The sequence below is a fragment of the Mya arenaria genome, chromosome 17 (assembly GCF_026914265.1).
Source record: "Mya arenaria isolate MELC-2E11 chromosome 17, ASM2691426v1".
In the NCBI taxonomy this organism is placed as follows: Eukaryota; Metazoa; Mollusca; class Bivalvia; order Myida; family Myidae; genus Mya; species Mya arenaria.
In genome coordinates, this window is record NC_069138.1 from 36,596,872 (window position 1) to 36,619,517 (window position 22,646).

At 33.8% G+C, this 22,646-nt stretch overlaps 1 protein-coding gene across 1 annotated transcript; it reads right to left on the minus strand.

The window, feature by feature from the left end:
• Nucleotides 1-9,007: 9,007 nt before the first annotated feature.
• On the minus strand, nucleotides 9,008-10,614 carry LOC128223871 (uncharacterized). Its single transcript, XM_052933312.1, has 2 exons — nucleotides 10,162-10,614; nucleotides 9,008-9,544 (listed from the first exon to the last, which is right to left on the minus strand). The coding sequence occupies exons 1-2, from the start codon at nucleotides 10,589-10,591 to the stop codon at nucleotides 9,141-9,143; spliced, it is 834 nt and encodes a 277-aa protein (XP_052789272.1). The 5' UTR covers nucleotides 10,592-10,614; the 3' UTR covers nucleotides 9,008-9,140.
• Between the last annotated feature and the right edge of the window lie 12,032 nt (nucleotides 10,615-22,646).

Sequence of the window (22,646 nt, forward strand, 5' to 3'; positions counted from 1 at the left end):
CACAGGTTGTGTGGTATTTAACGGTGTGAACTCTTTCGGTAAATCAATAGGTGCTGCATTTCAAACAGAGGTATTCCCACACTCTTGAGAAATGGTAGGAGTCAGTTTTAAACATCTTGTCTTAAATGTAAAATTTATTATGCTTTGGATGTTTGCACTTACCGCTCAAAATGATTCCCTAAAAGAACAGTTGTCACAAAAAGAAGTCCAAGTTGAAGAATAACAGTCTGCACTTTCATCAAAGTGTTGTGAAATTCAGATTTTAAAGCAACTGGTGGGAATTTAAACAAACTGTAAATGTCGATATAGTTCTGCTCAAAGAAGCAATAGTTAAAAGTTGTTTAAATATTATACAGGAATCATATGATTTTATTTCTGCTTCTTTGATATAATCGAATAACTGTTAGTTTATTCATGTTTGGAATAAAGCATTGTAAAGTGAATTGTGTGTTTGTAGTTCATTTATTTAATTAGATTTAAAATTTGTAAACTTGGTCTGTGTATCTATCTGGCAAAGGACAGGTTTCCTTTTCCGACTGTGCTACTATGACTTGGTTCACTGGAACTGGCTTGATCTTTGATCCCTTTGGCACATTCCATTGTTGGGGAATACTTGTGTAACTTTGTTGATCAGGAACATGGGTGAAGTTGTGCAACTTGAGTTCCTGAAGTGACTTGATTAAGCCAACCACGTGTGAACAATGACCGCTCAATCTATAAAAAAAATGAAAACAGAGATTGTTGACAAGTTATCAAAACAAAAGCATGATATCATGCTGTGAAATTGGCATGTGTTTATCCTACACTGACCCATGAAGTATCATTTGACTTTCCAGATGTTAAATGTCTAAAACGAGGCAGTAACTAGAAATATGAAAACCAATAAATTGAAATACAACATACAGTATCTTACTTCTTTCTCTACTCGACGACTTGAAAATATTTTTTTCGCATTCCGTATTACGGCATGAAATGTAAAAGACATGGCGATCCAAAATTGCTTATAATTCACAATGTATATTTAAGAATAAAATTACTAGAATAATAACATTTGTTAAATACAATTGGAAATTCACATACCCTGGTTTTCATGAGCAATACCTATATCGTATGGAATCCCTCTCCACATCGACACTTAACATATGATGCTTGTCGTTTTTTCTCATTGAATGCCAGCATCTCGCGGTAACATGGCAGATATTTCCTCTTCCAAAACTTTAATGTCATGAATATTACCTTGTAGAAAGTAATTTAATCCCTTTTCTTACACCTTTCCCGATAATTTGGCTTGATCTGGTAAATATTTAACTGATATTGTCCGAAATCTTCGCGAGAAAATCGGATTCTAATGCTATCGTAGCAGCGCGTGAGCCGCCATTTTGAATTTACGCTTGGGGCGCATAGTAACAATATCTAAGGGGGCGGAGCTTATCTTGGCATCTCGGATCGATGTATAGTATGGCTTCTAATGCTCCACTCACTATTTCTGATGTTCTACTTAATGCACATTCAAACATATAAGATGCATTGTGTAAAATAACCTTTCCATTTAAGTTGTGTCAATAAACAAAATGTACAAGAATATAAACACGCAAAATGAAATATAAATATTCCTTGCGAAAGGTAGCGAAAATTGGAACAGACTCGTTACAAAACTTACTCGTCTTGCAACATAACATTGGTATAAACCATTTGTATATCCTTTGATAAAGTACACAGAAAATGGTTTCTTGACAATATGGTGAAAAGAATATAACCAAGGTTTTCAAATTTGTCTAAAAACGTAACTTAGGTTGTACACATATATAGGTCATGTAAATGCATTTGTCATCTGTTTAAATTAGAATGTCAATTGAAGTCAGTGAATAAGCATATTTTATATTCATTTTAGTTAATGACCTTTCAAAAGGGAAAGTTAAAGCTGTACTGAACACATTGCACAATGCATATGTTTAAACAATAATGTGTGGAAATAAAAGTATCGAAAAATATATACTAAATGTAAAGTAATGTATTTTTTTAACTTCTATTTTTGTTACATTTTCATGTTAACGTGCATTTCTGAATACTTTATTTAAGTTGTATACGTGTACAATTCCATTCATTGTAATGTATGATGTAAAGTCAAAAGGTGGTCAATATAATAAGCGGATTAAATCACATGTATTTATAAGCGTGCTGCGCTTGGAAGTCAATCAAAAGTTTCCTATTGTTGTATAAGTACACTGAGCGTCACAGATAGCGTCTCCCAATACATTTCCTCACGCGTGTAGGCTATTTGATACCAATCCAACGATTGTATTCACGGTGTTGTATCTGGCGAATATTCCCGTCTTGCCCTTTATGAAAGAGCTTCCCTTCCCATGTCCATGCTCTTTCTGTCGCACGTTCAGGGTTCTGCAGCGTTTTCCTAATAGTACCCAAGATGTGTATATTCAGGCTTGTGAGGTCCTCGTTAATAAAGATAAGTGTCCCTTTGAACTCTTTTCTGCGCTTGAAAAGGGCATTGCGTTTTATTCTTGAGACGTACTTCACGATAATAGGTCTTGGTTTTGGTCCAGGTCTACCAAGTCGATGACATATCAATATCATTTTCATGTAAATTTAAACCTTCAAGTTTCTCATTTAAAATGTTTAATATTGATTTTGTTGTTGTTTCTGGAGTTTCCGGTTCATTGCTTTCTTTAATGCCCGTAATGACATCATTGTTTCTACGAGAGTATTGTTCGTTTATTCTACCTTCTTGTGTAAAAACTGTCTGTTCTAAGTCAACTAACTTTCTTATCAGACAGTTTTTCTTCGTTTTTCTTGTCAGATTGAAGTTGTTTTCGAAGATTGTCGTTTTCTATTTCGAAATCAAATAATCTGGATTCTAATCTATCGTAATCTATCTATCTTGTCGTCAAACTCTTTGGTGAGTTCTGTTTTCACCTCAGTCACTATCTCTTTTATAATTTCCTTTAACGACTGGTTGTTTTTTAATACAACTTCATTAAATTTTTCATTCATATGTTTCAGCTCTTCTTGAATTTTATTGATAGAGAGAGGTTGTAAATCCGTAAGGTTTCCATCATCGTCGTTTTCTAAAACACTTTCTATTTCTTGTGTTTTTGTTGACTTTTCTGTTTTGTCCGTCATTTTTGAGGTTTTGTCTATCTCGTCAGTATTCCCGTTTTGGCTTGTATCTTTCTTCCCTTTATTTTTGCGTTGTGTTGTCGACAATGTTTCCCGTTTGATACTTTTTGTGCTATTATCGAGTATTTCACTCTCTCTGTCTCTTTTCTTACTGTTAATTGTTCATTTCAGTTTGTGGTGTTTGTATTTGTGTATGTGATGTTAATATATTTATGTCTATTGTTCGTTGTCGATTGGTCCCTTGCCTTGTCCCATATACAAGGTTTAATTTTTGAATTTTCGACTACTGCCCCTGTATTTTCATTGTATTATTAATTCTGAGATTGAGCGGCATTTTTTCTACTCCTAATTCAGTCCATGCGACGAGCACCTAATTGATTATTGATATCATTAGATTTTATCACTCATTGTTGTGCATCATAAAATTTGCAAGATGGGCCTTAATTATGCGGGTATAGTCAGGATTGAAAATGAAATCCTTGATTGCAAACGCATTGCATCCGAGTAGTAGCAAAGGTAAAAGTCGAAAAATACTGTCATCACAATAACAGCTTAAAAATAAATAATGTGTATAGTTAACCATTCGGCTAAGGGTCCATAAAGTTGCAAGCGTATTCATCCCACAATCAATGATAATTCTGACGTGGGAAAACTGAACGGAAACTGAACAATTTTAGACAATTAACTCATGCTTATATTCGGCGTTTACCCCCCCCCCCCCCTTCATCACAAAAGATAATCATTATAACACAAACTACAATTTCATGTTATAACATTCGCTATGGTTTAAACTGTAGTCAATTCTTTGACTTCCTTAAATTTTATACACAGCGGATTATACGCGTCCAATTGACATGCTAAGAAATTATTTACAACTTGTAGTACATAGTAGGAAGATGGAAACATGCTTATTTTCAAATAAAAAAATAATATTTATGAAAGCAATGCAATTAAAGTTCTGAAAATAACGTGCACTATCATGCACCATTTAAGAAATGAATCGTAGTAGTAGTAGTAGTAGTAGTAGTAGTAGTAGTAGTAGTAGTAGTAGTAGTAGTAGTAGCAGCAGCAGCAGCAGCAGCAGCAGCAGCAGCAGCAGCAGCATTAGCAATAGCAATAGCAGTAGCAGTAGCAGTAGCAGTAGCAGTAGCAGTAGCAGTAGCAGTAGTAGTAGTAGTAGTAGTAGTAGTAGTAGTAGTAGTAGTAGTAGTAGTAGTAGTAGTAGTAGTAGTAGTAGTAGTAGTAGTAGTAGTAGTAGAAGTAGTAGTTGTAGTAGTAGTAGTAGTAGTAGTAGTAGTAGTAGAAGTAGTAGTAGTAGTAGTAGTAGTAGTAGTAGTAGTAGTAGTCGTAGTAGTAGTAGTAGTAGTAGTAGTAGTAGTAGTAGTAGTAGTAGTAGTAGTAGTAGTAGTAGTAGTAGTAGTAGTAGTAGTAGTAGTAGTAGAAGTAGTAGTAGTAGTAGTAGTAGTAGTAGTAGTAGTAGTAGTAGTAGCAGTAGCAGCAGCAGCAGCAGCAGCAGCATTAGCAGTAGCAGTAGCAGTAGCAGCAGCATTAGCAGTAGCAGTAGCAGTAGCAGTAGCAGTAGCAGTAGTAGTAGTAGTAGTAGTAGTAGTAGTAGTAGTAGTAGTAGTAGTAGTAGAAATTGTAGCAGTAGTATGATTGTTTGAAGAGACTAGTGCTCTTGTTAGGTTATGATGACGTGTTGTTTTGTTTTTTTAGACCTTTGACTTCATTTTACGACCGGCGAGTTTATGACACGTTTCTGCAACGCCTATATGATTATCGTTAAGTTGGTTGTTGTTATAATCGTACATTTACGATAATGGCAGATCGTAAAATCTGAAACGCACCCCTTAATCCGACATTTGGCACGTTGCGGCGAAGTTCTTCTATGCGCATGCGCACAGGTAGGCGATAGAACGATGATGATAACACCACATTACGATGGTGATAATGCGACAGTACGATGACCATGAAGCGGCAGTACGATAATGATAATGCGATAGTTCCATAAAAAACGGTGACAGCACGAAAATGCAAACGCGACAGAACGATGATAATAACGCAACAGTACGATAATGGAATCGTGACAATACTTTTATGAAAACGCTACAGTACGATGATGATAACGCGTCAGTACGATACAACGATAACGAAAACGCGATATCACGAAAAAAAGATGGTGAAAATGCGTCAGTACGACGGTGGAAACACGATAATATATCGCATTATCATCACCTCTACCTCTGTCTCGTTTTTGTCACCGCAGTCTCGTGATTTCACGTTTTTATCATTCTTCCATCGAGTATCGGGTTTTAGATCAATGTATTCATTGGCGATGGTTCTAACGGAATTCCGTAGCTGAGCAAGTCCAACTTGAATGCTGAAAACTTTCGAATATTTAGAAAGTATATGACATTTTATGATATGTCAAAATACGCTATCAGGCTGATATAGGGTACACTAGAAGACACCCACTCAGAAAGTTTCAAAAGTACGAATTAAATAGGATTTCTATTATCATTTTTTAAAAAGAATTGAATTGAAGATAAACGATAATCCACAATCCACTTAAATGTTCTATGCTCATTCATGCACTGTTTACAATTTAAAAACGTTGAGGGATGAAATGCGTGATTGATGTCTTATATTGCAATATTAGCGCAGTTGAACTGGAATTTTTTTAGTGTCCGAATGACATCGATAACCAATTAATGTCTTATATTTACACAAATAGTTTATTATATTGTTTATTATAAAATTAACAACATTGTTTTTAAGAAATCTTTTCAATAAATATTTCACCCATCCTGTAAATAGAACGACCAGACCGTAACCGAAAACAGTTTAACAAATGACGTCACAATAACGCGGGTAAAATTTTTCACTACAAAACATTTTTTACGTTAAATTGAAACGCTATCGACAACAATTCATTTAACAAATATTAAATCAACACATTTCAACGTGTTGATTTTTCGTGGCCTGCTGACACAAACAAACAATTTTCAATCTATGTTCAAATGCGATGATTTGCGGTCCGGCAATATCCGAAGTTGTTGAGTTTATCGTAAAACATTCGCAATTGCCGAAAGGCCGTTTATTTAAGGAATTGACAATGAGGTTTATTTACATATTAAACAGAAACATAACGTAGAGGACATATTGTGAAAGCTAGCAAGTCAGTATTCTCGTTACTGATTCATTTATTGGACAATGATGGAGATTACATGATCTAACCCGTAATCGGTAATCAATGATTTGACAGTTTAACGACCATAGAATACATTATAATTCATCGTCGAAGAAAGACTTTGGAAACTCCAATATTCCACACAAAATACATAACAGGTCAAATTCCCTCATTACATATTGTTTTGATCGATCATTTAACCGGAAGAGACAAATCGCTTATCGACTATAATTTGGAATGAAAGTTCATTTGTGTGTTTTGCATTGGGGATGGGGATAATCATTATCCAAAATTGGCCAGAACAAATGCGAGTTTGAGTGACAATTTATTCCATTTTTCATGACTGGAAGGAATATGTTTGAATAATTCCTTAGAATGGCCCTTTAATAACGCTTTCCCAAGATTTCTATTCGTTTCACACTAACCAACTAACACTGATTCTGAGCTTATAATGTGTAGATAACATGTCTGTCATATCTTTTCCACATGCAATAAAACAAAAGAGGATTTATTCCATCGTGAAACATGGCATGGAAACAAATGATAAATATTCGAAATCGCGTCATCAGAGATAGGAACAATTTATAAAAAAATATTTTTACGGAACATAATGATATGTATCTTATATAAGCCAAATAAATATCTTGTTTGCTTTGGTGCATGTTTTTGTATTATTTTGCTCAAAGGAACGTCTGTTTTGTGTCTTTAATATATCATCAGGATAGTTTGTTATACTTGTTTATTTTTTGTATTTCCTTACAAACCCTAGCAGTGTATTTGATAGATTTTCAACAGGTTTACTGCCAAACAGAACGGCGATTGTCCTATAAAGCAAACATTAATATGAATGGCTCGTGTATTCCTTATATTTACTGCATTTATTTCGGATTTGCAAAATATTAATCTAAGCAAAAAATCTGTAAAATAGGTTTTATATCTATTATTTAAAACACTTAAAAAGAACCAGTTGCTTACTGTATATCATGTACGTAGAATCAGTGATTGTGCAAATAGTCGGAAACATATTAAGACATCTACTTAGTTTGGTCATACGTTTTGGTCGATGGACTAGCATCTTATAAGCAATACATACGTAATGATATACCACGAACCGAACGTTATTGTTTATGCTGTAATTGTAGGGACATAGAGTAAAAAACACTTTTTTTTGTATCCGTCTAGTTTATTGTCAATAACGTTAAACTTCTAAAAATCGAATTGTCTATATCAATCCATCTGTTTTCGAATTATGGAATTTGAATAAATAAATAACAGACATATGTTAAGAATGAAAATAATTATGTTCGTAAATAAATCATGGAAGCATTTGTTATATGTAACTTAATTATTAATAATACAACTCAGTATATTAATTATGGTAATTTCTCTGACTGCCAATGCAAACAAGTAATAATAAATTCGTAAGACCTTGACCTTTTTTAATAAAATAATACTTTGTAGTTGTAGTAGTAGTAGCAGCAGTAGCAGTAGCAGTAGCTGCAGCAGCAGTAAAGTCGAAGTAGTAGCAGCAGCAGCAGCAGTAGAAGCAGCAGCAACATCAGCAGCAGCAGCAGCAGCAGTAGTAGCAGTAGCAGTAGTATTAGTAATAGTAGTAGTAGTAGTAGTAGTAGTACTAGTAGTAGTAGTAGTAGTAGTAGTACTAGTAGTAGTAGTAGTAGTAGTAGTAGTAGTAGTAGTAGTAGTAGTAGTAGTAGTAGTAGTAGTAGTAGTAGTAGTAGTAGTAGTAGTATAATTCATTGAAGGTACAGGAGCTCATGACAGGTTAAGATGACGTGACGTAGTTCTATTTTAGACTGTGTTATTCGCTTTTACGCTTCGCTATCTTAATATTTTATGAGAGACCGGCGCGTTTTCACGCCTTTATGATTATCGTTATAAATAAGTTGGTTGTTATTCCTCTGAATCCGACATTTTGTCACACGGTGGCGAAGTTCTTCTATGCGCATGCACATCGGAACTAGATAGTGATAATGATAACACGACATAACGACGATGATAATGCGACAGTACGATGATCCTTAAGCGGCAGTATGATGAGGATATTGCGACAGTTCCATAAAAGCGCGACAGTACAAAAATGAAAACGCGACAGAACGATGATAATAACGTGACAGTACAATAATGGAAACTCGACAAAATGATAAGGAAAACGCGACAGTACGTTGATGATAACTCGACAGTTCGATACAACTTTAACGAAAACGCGATATCACGATATCACGATGGTGAAAATTCGACAGTACGATAGTATAAACACGATAATATATCGCGTTATGATCATCGCTATGTCGTATTATCGCGTTTTTGTTGTCTTTTTGTCGTTCATCATCATCAAATTACTCTCCCGTTTTCGTTATCGTAGTTTAGTGATTTCCCGTTTTCATAATCTTACTATCAAGTATCGGGTTTAAGAATAATGTTTTCACAGTCGATGGCCCTAAGGTCATTCAGTAACTGAATACATACAACTAAAATGCTGAAAACTTTCGAATCTTTAGAAAGTATATGACATTTTATGATATGTCAAAATACGCTATCGGGCATATATAGGGTATAACTGTCTTTGCTAACAATATTGAAGTAATAATCAAAATATTATATTTGTTCAATTTATTCAACATTTACAATACATGAATGTTATTGTTCAGGTGCATCAAGTTTTTGACAAACAAAAAGCCACACACAAGTACGAATTAAATAGGATCTCTAATAATTAAAATGAAATTAATTGAATTGAAGATAAACGATAGCGAGCTCAATCCACTTCAATGTTCTGTGCTCATTCATGCCCTGTTTACAATTTAAAACCGGAAAAGATCGAGTTGTAATAAATGATTCGTCCACTTTCATTGCAAGTCAACTTTACAGTATCCCCGACCTGCAACGAGAGAATGACAGTGCCCACGCCTGTCTCGTAGTTACCGTCACTGTCGTTGACATAGAGATACACTACGTGACTGCCGTTTTTGTTTATGCTGATATGGGCGGAGGTCGTCGACGTGGACAGGTCAACCATGACAGAAGCTGATAACACGTATAGACCGTCGACCGGGGCGGTGAAAACGCCTGTCCCCGAGTTGTAACCTCCACCCACGTCTGTGACGAGGCTGTTGAATACGATCGTTTGAGAGGAGGCGGATGTTGTAAAACTAGAAGGTAGGGTGGCGAAGAAAGCAACGGGAGAGTGGTGCTTACTCTCTGAAATAATATAAAGAAAAATCCTGCAATATTTTGCAATATTCAATCCTAAAAAAACAGTAGCTATGCGTGCTCCACCTTTATATACGAATTAAGAATGTTTTGTTATTTTCATCAGTTATGCATCTGGTGTTATATTTGATCTGCATATTTTTTCAGTCTTTTCAGCCATATTCTAACAGAAATAGTTCACTAAGACATTCAAATAAACGATGGAGGGATCAAAGCCCATACATTTTGGATCAGCTTTTGCGAAAAGTATTTATTGAAAATATGGATAAATTGCTTGTGTGTAGTTACAATCATAATGAAATGCTTATAATCACTTTGAATAAAACTTAACACTGGTATATAGTCAATATAACAAAAATCATTTAACGGTTTGAATTCAATTCATATGAGATAACTTCTTCTATGTATTCACTAATATATTCGTTGTACGAATTTCGACAAGGGCGTATAAAATATTTATGTGTTAGAATAATCAGGTCTTAATCAATACTATAGCTATTGTATCGTGTTCGATATCTGATTCTATGAATTTATAAATTACATTTATACGTGCTGTGTATAGCTTGGCTCCACTTTAAATTATGTTGTAAGATAACTAAAAGTACCTGTCATGTTCCGGAACATAGCGTCCAGACGTTGATCGTATACCTCAAGGGATCTCCCTTGCTCGTCAAGATAGGATTTTGTCGTGTTTTCAAAATCTTCCAACTCACTTTGTAAACTATCGTGTGCCTTTTTAAGATCTTGTACCCATTTCACTGTCTCCTCTTTTTCAGAATCGTGTTTCATTTCCAGACCTTCTACTTCCTTTACCGAATTGTCTACCTTAGATTCAACGTTCGCCAGTCTCCTTTCAAGTGCTTCTAGTTTAACTAAAAGCTCCCCATTCTTGATCTCAGTTTTAACCATTTTCTCCAACATTTTTTCCTCGTAGTCAAACCGGCTGTAACATCGCGGTTCATTTGTGTCACAAAATGTTGATTCAATCACGAGTACTATAATGAATAATTTCTGAACATACTGGCCAGAATACATGATCAAGAAAATATTTCGATTTAAATTATGTAAGCAGCTCAGACAAGCCGCAATACGTTTTAAGACCTCAGTCTATTTACGACATTTAAGACAGCAGCAGAAACCTAATAAAATGCCATCTTTATAAATACTTTAAAGTGAAATGTTAAAATACAAGCTTTGCACTTAAGTTAAAATGTCAAATATAGCCATATGATACTATGTTATAACGAATATTGATGTTGTTTACAATCAATGTAAAGCAAAGAGTTTGTAATTTTTAAAGGTTTGATAATAAGGGACAAGTTCATGTCTTAAAAGCCAGAAATAGTGTCATGAAACTAAAGATGCAATCTTGTAATTCGAATTGCAACCAGTAAGAACGATTGCATACGTCCATACAACTTGTAAGGCCGGAGTTAAAGGGGCTCTCTCACGTATACAAAATAGCGAATTTTTTGTCGAAAACTGACATAAACTTAGCATCGACGTGTACAATGCATTGAAACTTACTAACTGAAGTACCACATAGTTTACAATTTATCTAAGTTAAGTAGTTATTTCGTATTTTTCCATTAAAAAAGATTACTGGGTATATCTACCAGGTAGAATTCATTCCTTATGCGTGATTGGCTAGCCGATGTTATCACGTGATATTACCGAGGTAGGTGTATAGCTTAATTATGTCACCCGAATAGAATAAGCCTTTGTAGCTCAGTGAGTTAGACGCTGGCCTTCAATTTTGGCGACGAAGGTTCGAACCCGGTCTCCGACACAATTTTTTTTTATATTTTGGTACGTTTTTTTACAATTATGATATCAAAGCGTAACACACTTTATTAGATAATTGTCCTGCGATTCGTTACAGAAAAAAATGGTGCCAATCCGTGACACAGTCCCTTTAACTCCTTATTTTTTATTTTTTATTAACTATTGGAAAATTATAAAAAAAAATATTTGTGACGAAACATATGGGTCCAAATGAGGTAATGGATAAAATTATGGTATGCCATACATCTGTGTTCTATTGTTGGTCCTGAATAAAACAAAGAATTATGTTGTTATCCTTTTTTAACCAAGAAATGACGTATTTTCCAACATGGGTATATTACCGACCAATTGTCATTTTTTGCAGATAGATTTCGCTAAAATTGTGACCCGTTTTGTATATGTTACCGTGATGAATTGTACTTGATATGATATAAATTATTACTGTTTTAGCGGTAATATATTAAATATAATGAAACTGTAAAAAAAAGAAGACAACAGTTGTTTGCCACAAAAAAACGTACTGGTTAAATACTCTTTTATAGCTCTTTCAGCTTTTAAATCATGCCCAACAATAATTGTATTGCTAAATTGTTGTCCAATATGAAATAAAATGTTATTTTAATTGTATTGAATACAAAACCCTTGCTTGCTAGCTTGTGTATTGGTACTGTGGTTAATGACATCAGTTTTTGTTTTCAATCTATAAGAAAGGTTTTTGCTTCCGAAATATTTCAGTGATCGCTTACAATTTAGATACAGGGACAATATGATGCTACATTTTGTATTTCATAGAGTCCAAACCAAGACGATTACCAATACCAAAATTGTTATTGTCCTCATCTTAATAGATATTTGGATGTGTCACAAAGAAGGAATAAATTAAAAAAGTAACTGGCCAATAACCGACAAATATCGGAATGTTTACGTAATATTAAGATCACATCAAGACAGACAAAAACTCTTTGAGTTATTTTCGTTTGCCCGATCACCTTTGACCCAAGTTCAAAATATAACGTTAAAGGTATAATATTGTTGTTAAATTTAAACACATAAAAATGGCAAAACCGTCAGAGGTTTTACATATCTTACCATGCTGTAAGAAAATGTGTACCATTCTGATTTTGGACAATAGTTTGTCATAAAAGCTACATTTCAGGATCAAGTACAACATCTGTTCAATCTATTGAACTTAATAACTTTACCCAAAGGATGTAAACGGTATTTTCAGTAAATTACAATAGGGAACTGGAAGGACAACCAAATAACCATTCTGTGATAATAGGGGTCGTGGGATGTATTACCCATTTACTAAACATGAATAAGAGTGTACTATTAATCTCATTTGAAACAGACACATAACGTAGGGGACAGATTGCGAAAGCAATATTCGTTCTTAATATATTTGACAAAGAAAGCAAAATACATGTTCTCATTCTAAGTCGATTATCAGCGATTCGACAGCTTAACAACCATCCATAATAATAGATTGTAGGAAAAGTTCAAAAGTTTAAACGGTCAAGTTCCTCGATGGCATCTTGTTTTCATCGATTATAGCCAAAAGACACAATTTTGATCTTTACTTATATAATTTAAAAAGAAAGTTTATTTGAGTTGTGGCATTTGAAATGGGTTAAATGTTTGCCCAAAGATGTATCTAATATATGTTTCTGTTTTGAAGCATTGGTTGGTATGGCCCTTTAAACACATTTTCCCAGGAGTTCCATTCGTTCCACACTAATTCATAAGCCCTGATTTGATTTCATAACATGCAGATATTATATCTGCCATATCTTTCCCACGAACAGAATTTATTTCAACATGAAACATGGCATGAAACGAGCGAGTTCGTTATTCATGATGTTGGATATTTTACTACACATTTTTATAGTTGTAACTTGTTAAGCGCTTTATCAGAATTAAAACTTGATAACTGCTAGTTACTTTTGTCATTTTAATTTGGAACTATTTATATGGCGCATCGTTGACATTCTACTCTGAGAACTCTGGCTGTCAAAAAATCGGTTCAGAAAGTGGAACTAAATTGGTAATAAAACACCGTTTTAAGCATGTGATAAAAATGATCTGACACTCGTTGTCATTTAATACAAGAATTTTTAAACTCGTCCAAGAAAGTTGTTAGTAAGCTCGCCAGAGGCTCGCTTACTAACAAATTTCATAAACTCGTTTAATAAAATCTTGTATTAAATGACAACTCGTGTCAGATCCTATATATCTGACTCCCAATGTTATCAAGTATTAATAAATGCTTAAGACCTTGACCTTAATTTTCATAAATTAATTTATTAGATTATCATATGTTTGAATACATACTTGACATGGATATACGTAGTTATACCTAAATGTATTTAAACGTCTGTTCTGTTCGTATTAAGATCAATCCATGGTGTCAATGACGGTATTGTGCCATTTAGAGAGATCTTCCTACGTCTTAGGAACACTTACGGTGTATGAATATATATGTTTGGCCGTTCGTTAGAGTTGAGTTTTCTGACTCGTGGAATATAATACTGTTGAAGCAGGTGGTGAGTTGATCATTCCATGATCATATCTTTCAAACTCTTGGAAATAGAATACTGATAGTTTTCAAACATTGGATGTTGTTTTCGCTTCCAAAGTATCTTCATTCAAGAATGTACTGACCAAAAACCAGCCATTCGTGAGATTAGCACGCTGCATTGTTATGACCAAAAGATGAAGATTCAGCCAAACGAACAGAGATTTATAACATAGATACATTACCTTTACAGGAGTAAGTCAGTCAAAATCCATTAGTAATATTGGTGAATTTGTTCAATGATGAGATAATGAATGCATTTGGTATTATAAGCTGTTTTTTTTTAGATGTTTGCCCGTTCTCGCGTCGAAATTAAACCGAAACGATGTTACGTTTGCAAACGGTTTGGAAGGCTTTTCGATAACATAGACTTAAGGCCACACCAAATTGATATTTCGTTCCGGGGATTTACTGCTCCTATTTTTTTGAAAATGTAAAAAAAATATTTTTATTTTTTTTGTGCGCCCGCACCTCCATTTTGATCGCCAAGCAGATTTTTTTCAGGTTATAATTTATTAAAAGGCTAAAAATAATCAAGTATATTTTTTCTACGCTAGTTTTCGTGTTTTTGTAAAGGGAAGTTACTGATGCGTAGTGTTTTTATACTGTATACTAACCAGTATCGATCGGTTTAGCATGGGTTTCAATAAATTCAATCAAAATGGCGGCTTCCGGTATAAACAATGTGGCTCGAAGTTTGGAAATTAAATCTTATTTTTGACAATAAATATGTTTTGAGCATGATGAAGTCATTGTTGATCGTCTCATGCACTAAAGGATCATTATTTAAAGCAATCATTATGCAATAAAGCATGTGTATCTGAGACTGGTAGCGATTATATTGCGTAATTAGTGACTCGTTTTGAATGGAAATCGGACAGGTCAACTTAACTGGAACATAGTCGTTGTTTGGTCCAAATTGATGTATCAAGCTCATTTTTGATCAAATTCTGACAAAACAACAGTTTTGTACAATTATCTTTGCACAAATAGCGATATAAACACTGGTCTGGATATACCTCAACATTAGTAAGCCTAAGTTTATCACCTTATATTTTGTTTTTATTTGCAGCATAATCTGAGATTGTAATGCACTTGTCAATTGTAACCACTGCCCCGCCCACCCCTCGCCCTTGTTCCAGGGGTATACCGGGAACAGCAGAGGCAATGGGCTGTGTTTTTACCTTTCAGGTGGCCCCGCAGTGCCTAGTGAATGTGGTTTTGTCTTCATATTGCAAATAGTCGGGAATGGGCCTCACATAGGTATTCAGGGGTTGCGGGGCCATTTGGCAGGGATTTTATCAGCAGTGTGTCCCTGCAGGTCGGGTATTTTACCCGTGTTTTGAGAGACCGGAAGTCAAAGTCCCCGCTATTCCGGACTAAGGGGGGGGGGCGGGGCATATACAATGGGCTGGTGCATAAAACAACTTAATAACCAAAAACGTACTTTGAAAAATACCCTTGTTCTTTTTGTTTTAATAAGCATATGTCATTGCATTTCCTGTGATAATGAAAACAAAATTTAGTCTATGTTATAATATATGGAGTCTGACGTTTGATGATGCCTGTGTTAGTGATCATTTTTTACAAATCCAAAATCAATCCTAAGTTATGTCTAAATACAGTTGCATATGATGTTAAACTGATTCAGGTAGATTTGTATAAGTCGTTTCAAACTTTTTACTAAAAGCAGGGTTAATTATTATTATGAATGATCGTCATATTAAAGTACTTTTTAATTATAAAAGAAATTAGATTAATCCATATAATGTTTGTACTAAACACAGATGAATAAATAGTATGTATTCGACATTTTCCCAATGTCCATTAGAGGTTCAGTTCAAGATGGCATTAAAATGGGTTTAAAGGCAATTATTTTGAACCATCTTTCTTATTTATATTGAATATAAGGTAAAATATATTTTTCACTCTTCGCTCGCTTCGGTTTTTATGAAAACTGACAATTTTTTATTTATTTATTTTTTGCTCGCTCGCTCCAATTTTTTTGGGCAAAAATCCGAGGAACTAAACATTAATTTGGTGTGGCCTAAATGTCAATTTATATTCTTTAAATGCATATAATAAGAGGAAGAAAAAAAATCGCTTTTGAGATAATTTCCAAAGTATTTGAATCGGTAATGCCCGACGGCATGCACAACACCATAGCGCAAGGGTGAAAGAGGTTGTATTTAAAAGGATTTCCCATGCTAAAATGAACTATTTTAATATTTACAAATTATATTTTAACATAATAATAAACATATAAAAGAGGTAATTTCGTATAACCTTATAAAGTGATGGAAAGTTTTTGAAGTAGTATATCTCATATTGTCATAAATTGTATTTGTATTGTAATACGCGCGAACTTACGTAACGTGACGTCGCGGCGTTTTGACTTTACGTTGACGTCACTTCCGTTGTATTGTATATATCATAGTTGAGTAAAAGGATCGAACCTGACACGATTTGTTATATGTTACTGCGTCTTACAAAGACACATATACATCGGCAAATATATGCACTGCGTTATGAAGTAAGCCATTGAAGTCACGAAAGTAATAAAAAGTAATGTAAGTAATGACGGTGAAGGTTTGCAAGATGAAAGTGATTTTTTTCAGGTAACCATGAGGGGCTGATTGAAATCTGTACATGGCATTGATAATTTTGTTAAGCTTAAGATAGGTTTTATTATATATGCTGATGATAAATTTGTGTACTAATTTGAGTTATTTCAAAGGCTAGGGAACACCCTGAGTAAATTTTTGAAATGGGTACGAAATGTCCAAGCAATATTGGTATGATTGGTAAGATTGCCGCGAATCGTCCACAGTGTATCTTGGTACACAATTTACATGGTACGACACCTCCAAATTTCGCGTACGAATACATTCTACTTGTAGTCTCCAAGTTTTATGTGCGAAAATATTCTACTTGTTAACTCATACTGTTATTGTTTGTTCAGTATATTACTTTGTCCATTTTCATTAAATTGGTATAAATTTGCACAATGTTAACATTCCCATGTGGAGTTCTGATACGTCTTTGGGATGGAACTCCTTAAACGGCGGCGGAGTCAGGCGGTTGATTAAAAGGGAAACTTTAATTTCATGTATTGCATTCACTGCAAGTCTGTCGTAAATACCCCCAAGGCTATAATACGTTTACTGCAGTATTACACTGATCGTTTGTATTGTCACATGATTTTCGAAAATGTGTTTTAACTTTAAGTATAACCGTCCCAAATTGTTTTACAAAAATAGCTTTGTCATTGAATAAATATTTGAGAAATACGCAGTTTATTTCTATCACGGAGCTAGACACCTGGGGTGCGTTTCAGATAGATTTTACGATCTGCAATTATCGTAAATTTACGATCATAATATCGACCAACTTAACGATAATCATAAAGGCGTTTCAGAAACGTATCGTAAACTCTACGGTCGTACGTAAAATATAACGATCAAGTACAGCGTTAAAGCGAGTGACCCAGTCTGAAGTGAAATGACGTCACGTCATATTACCCGGTGAGCGCACCTGTCGTTTTTATTATTATTAATAATAATAATATTAATAATATTTATAATAATTAATAATAATTAATAATAATAATAATAATAAAACTTACAATAATGGAATCAATTAATGTAACGATACAAACTGAATGACGATCTCTATATATAAATATATATCTACACACACACACCTACATGGCATTTTTTACGGTTGTGTACACTCCAGTCATAAATTCCTGTAGCCGCCACCGTTGGGTGGGTATTGTAACCATCGGACGCCGCCTCAAAATATTATATATTGATATTTACAGCAGTTTTGTGAGTGCCGTGTGGAAGCTGTAAAAAGTCGCCCCGCACTTACATTTAATGTTGTCATAATTTCCAGTTTTACAGAGACTGTGATCGGTAGTTTTTGGTTTACATAATATTAGCCATGCTGAAGACCTTTTTTATACAAAGGTTGTAGTACATTTTTCTAATCACTCAGTTTTGATTTCATTCACGTAATTTGTATTACTGAATTATTAATCACTCATGAGTTTTTAGACCGCATTTAATATGCCAGGATCCTTCACTCAAATTTGTGTTCTATGTCTTTGACGTTTGCCCATTGCCACTAAACTGGGATTATGTTTAAACTTATTGCTACTGAGCATGTTTCTGTAGCTTTTTGTATATATATTTATACGTTGTGGTGCTTGTGGATTATTCTAGACACTTTTGTTCAAAGAATACGACTTCAAAATGGGTGCTTGCGAGTGACTACTATTACACAATGATGAATATGATTCTGTTTGTGTCGGGAAACTCCCTATAATTTGTTTGTGTAATTCGGAAGAAAATTGGACAACAAAATACGATTTGTTCAGGCTGCTTATTTTAAAGTTATTATACTCTACATTCGTATTTGATACGTGAAATATTTAAGTACGGGTATTATGGATGCTCTGTGAAGTAAATGAAAACGTGCGGCATGGTGTTGATGATGATAGTGACGATGATGCGACGACGATGATGATATAAAAATAATAATACAAGGACTACGACGACTAAAGTGATGATAATGATGATGTGATGACGACGACAATGAAAATGCGGCGACGATGACAAATATTATGATTATAATAATGATGATGCTACGACGACTATGGTACTATTTATGATGTGACGGTGACGACATTGCTGATGACGAGATGATGATGGATAGATGTTATTGATGGTTTATGATTGATGATGGTGATGATGATGATGATGATGATGATGATGATGATGATGATGATGATGATGATGATGATGATGATGATGATGATGATGATGACGACTGATCGTATTACCAACAACCGGCCTTAGTTCATACTTAAATGCATATTCACTGTGAGTGAGCGATATTGCATTGGGAAACAGTTCGAAAATACAATTTTGACTGGTTGGATTTATTGTATGAAGACAATTCATAAATCAATCTTTATTGTGTCAATCGTTGTAAAAACTGTTCAATAAACAGTATTTTAATTCCATTCATAATACTTGATAAAACCAACAGTTGCTGACATGATTCAGACTTGATACACAAAATGACTAAAAAAAATATAGCTATTTTACAAGCTCGTCTTATCAAAACACATTATTTAACAAAAAAGTAGCTTAATAAGTGGTGCAGATTGTCATAGTAGTAACATGTTCAGAGTTTCATGCAAATATTATCAACTATTTCTTTTATGCTATGACCTACTCTGGAGTATACACTATATACACCAATGTGTGTTTAAAGATGTGTCAGTCAAAGTAAAAAACAACAAGTTATGTGTATTCAGAAATATAAAAACATTCACATAATTTCTATAAAAGATAGTATGAACGTTTCATTGAAATTAAACCCATGGTAATATCACATGAACAACTATGGTAGAATGTGTTTTATTTATTATCATAAGATTCAATAAATGTTTCATTCAAATTTTTCTTTATCAATCACAATTGTTTAAATGCTTGGGGGAAGATATGTACAAATGGATATCACAGTTGACACTGTATACATATATATATATATTTGGAAAATCAAATGTTAAGTTAAAGGCTTTTTCAATGCAAAGTCAAACTTAAAAAAGAAAACAAAAATAAGTTTCATTTCAACTCATGAGGTTAACACAAATGCCTCACTGCCTATGAAACAGTTGGAAGTCTTATGGTGTGTTGGAATATGTAATGAATTGCAGTGTCTGTGTCCATATATATGTAGCATAAAGTCTGCTTGGTCTGCTATCTCCAGTGGAAATGGTAAGTACTGTTTTGTCAAAGTCTCCTTATTCACAGTGGAATGCTTGGGGTAAGATCTTGAAGACTGACTATGAGCATATTCTAGATGTCTGAGACCTTGAATTACTCAGTGGCCTGAAAAAGACAAAAAGTTATAATATATTGTTTAATACAGCACAACATAATAAAACAATACCTTTATGAAAACGCCTTTTATAGTTAACATATAAGTAAAACACAATTAATATTCCCCTTTTTTAACTGAAACAGTTTGAATATTTTATGAAAAATATTTTTACTAAAAAAAAACACTTATAATTAGTAGGGTACGTAAGAAAACATGAAACACACTATTCTGGTATCAATTTACTTCCAGATAGTTGAATGTTCATACCAAGTTAAATATCACAAAATAAAATTATGTTTTAACAGTAAACTGTTCAAAGTAAGATGCTCAACATGGTATTAATATCAAATTCATACAATTGTATTATTCATGAAATTGGTGTATGTCCTATTGCATTTTATCATTTCTTACTTAGTTTTACATGACTTAGCTTGAATCATTCCTGATAGTTTTCTCTCACCAGCCTGAAATAATCAAACAAAAGATATTTAACAAGCATAAAAAGAAACTCAAATTAAATGAGAACATAGAATATCAATTAGCATCTGCACACGTCCTGTGCATTACCTGCAGATACATACTATGGTTTTGCAGTTTAATTACTGTAATAGTCCTTATGGCAATGTGTTCATATGTTGATTATACCTATATTATTATTCATAAAACAAGCATTAGATTTTAATTCCCTTTTTCATACCATTATGAAACATATGTCAAAGAGGAGCACAGCATATTCCATCAAGACCATGACACTTTGTTGCCAATCTTTCATGAGGTTTTTATTGTACACAGGCATCAAATGGTATGTTTGAAAAAAGAAAAGATATGAAACAAATGTAACTTTTGTCATTTGAGTGTTTTTTCCATGTAGGGGACGCTTTGTAAATCCGAACAGTTTATAAATACCGAACACCTGTTAAATAACGCGTTTGTTTACCTCGATCAATAATTCGATGATATAGATTGATACAGACGCTTGCCTTCAGCAACGAATGCGAATTTGCGTCAAATTTAGGTGAGTATTTTTCTTATAAATCCCTGTCAAACTCCTAAGCAGGTGAAATGTAAATATGAAGCACGCGGGGGAATGACGTCAGATTTTAAATCGCACTGTATTCATTACCATGGGTATTAAGGAATGTTCTTAGATTTTCGAAGCAAGGGGCACAACTCAAATTTCCTAAGATAAGATTCTGTTCGAGTTGATTCCCATTCCCAATGTGTGTTTGATTAGAAATGAAAACAAACTATGACGGAATCGCAATCTAATTTTAGATAAAATATAAGCGATCGGGATTTACATTCTCCTATTCACCGAGTGAATGGTGATTTACTGTGCTTGAAATTAACGTTTTGTGTTTAAGAATTAAAATATGTTGTAAATGTGTACTTCAGCAGAGGCTGAGGTTTGAACTAAACATTATTTATGCCAAGTTTGAAGTTACTTGAACCAAAACTCGCAACGATATTGTTAAAAAACTGTCAAAACTGTTCGGATTTACAAACGCAACCAGTAGACATATACTGCAAAGTTCTACAAAGAACATATGACATCTTATAATAAAAACAAGTAGCCTTTACAAGTGAAGATGAATTAAAATGATTACATTGTGATCCGATATTGTGCATGGTATTAAACTATCCAATAAACCAACTAATTGGTTATGACTGTCTTGTTTACAGTACAGTGTATTTACAGACTTAGCATTAGATTAAGATGTGTAACTATAATAAAAATAATAAAATATTATATCATGACATGATAAAATGGTAACATTGTTTAATAATTCACTGACTACATGCCATAGAGGCCTCTAATATTACATTGAACCTGTTTATTTTACAGGAATTTACTTATCCGAATTAAAAACCATCCGAAAAAGTATAAATTTCAAGAAGTGTTTTACAGGACATGTTAAACAGCAATGAAAGCAAATCAAATTCTACATCATATTTCGTGTCTAAGATGTACACATTATCAGCACATTAACTAAATATAACAAAAAAACTTACATCTTCTACTAGTACAGTTAAAATCCTTTTTTTGACAGATCGTCGGAAATAGAACATTTTCGTACTGAGCTATTTTTAGACATTGTTTGAAAATTCCACACCAGCGAACGTGCTACACTCAATATCAAACTCTCAAATGATAATAAAAAGTAAAAATATACTTTGATATGGAGGAAATCTTCATCCGCCATCTTGATCGTTGAGTTTACGAGTGCCTCTAACCGGTCGTAGGTTTACGATCAGAATTAACGATAAAGCAGGTGCACGTTGTGTCTCTGAAACGGTGCCGATCGGTAATTTTGGTCGTACTACCAAAATCAGCTAACGATTGACTTAACGATCGTCTCTGAAACGCACCCCTGATTTTTTACTTATGTCTATAAAGTCTTTTAGGTTCATAAATGGGTTTCCTAGTCGTTATCAATTTCCTTTTAGGTGTAAGTCTCATATGGGAACTATTGGCTTTATTTAAGAAAACTATAATACAAAACAGAACAATAACACTGCCAAATAACGGCGAAGAGGCTCTAGCTGTAGTCGCTTATTGTACTTGTATCAATATTTTGCATCACATACAGGCCATTTTTAAATTCGTGTGTACAATACCTTTCCATTTACGTTGCATCAAGAAAATTCATTTTGAAAAAAATAACTCCATTACATTTTCGCGAGAAACGAACAGACCATAAACATACATACATAAGCATTAAAAATTCATTTTAAAAGGTCATGACCACAATATCTTAGACACAAGCTGGGTGCAAATCCTAATAATGTTTCTCTCTGTCTAAGTTTACTGTTGCAAAGACTATGGTGCACTAT

Excerpts from the sequence above, each read along its gene's own strand:
- LOC128223871 (XM_052933312.1), bottom strand. The coding sequence starts at position 10,591 with ATGTATTCTGGCCAGTATGTTCAGAAATTATTCATTATAGTACTCGTG. Across the intron at positions 9,545-10,161 it reads TATGTTCCGGAACATGACAG|AGAGTAAGCACCACTCTCCC; the intron begins GTACTTTTAGTT and ends ATATTATTTCAG.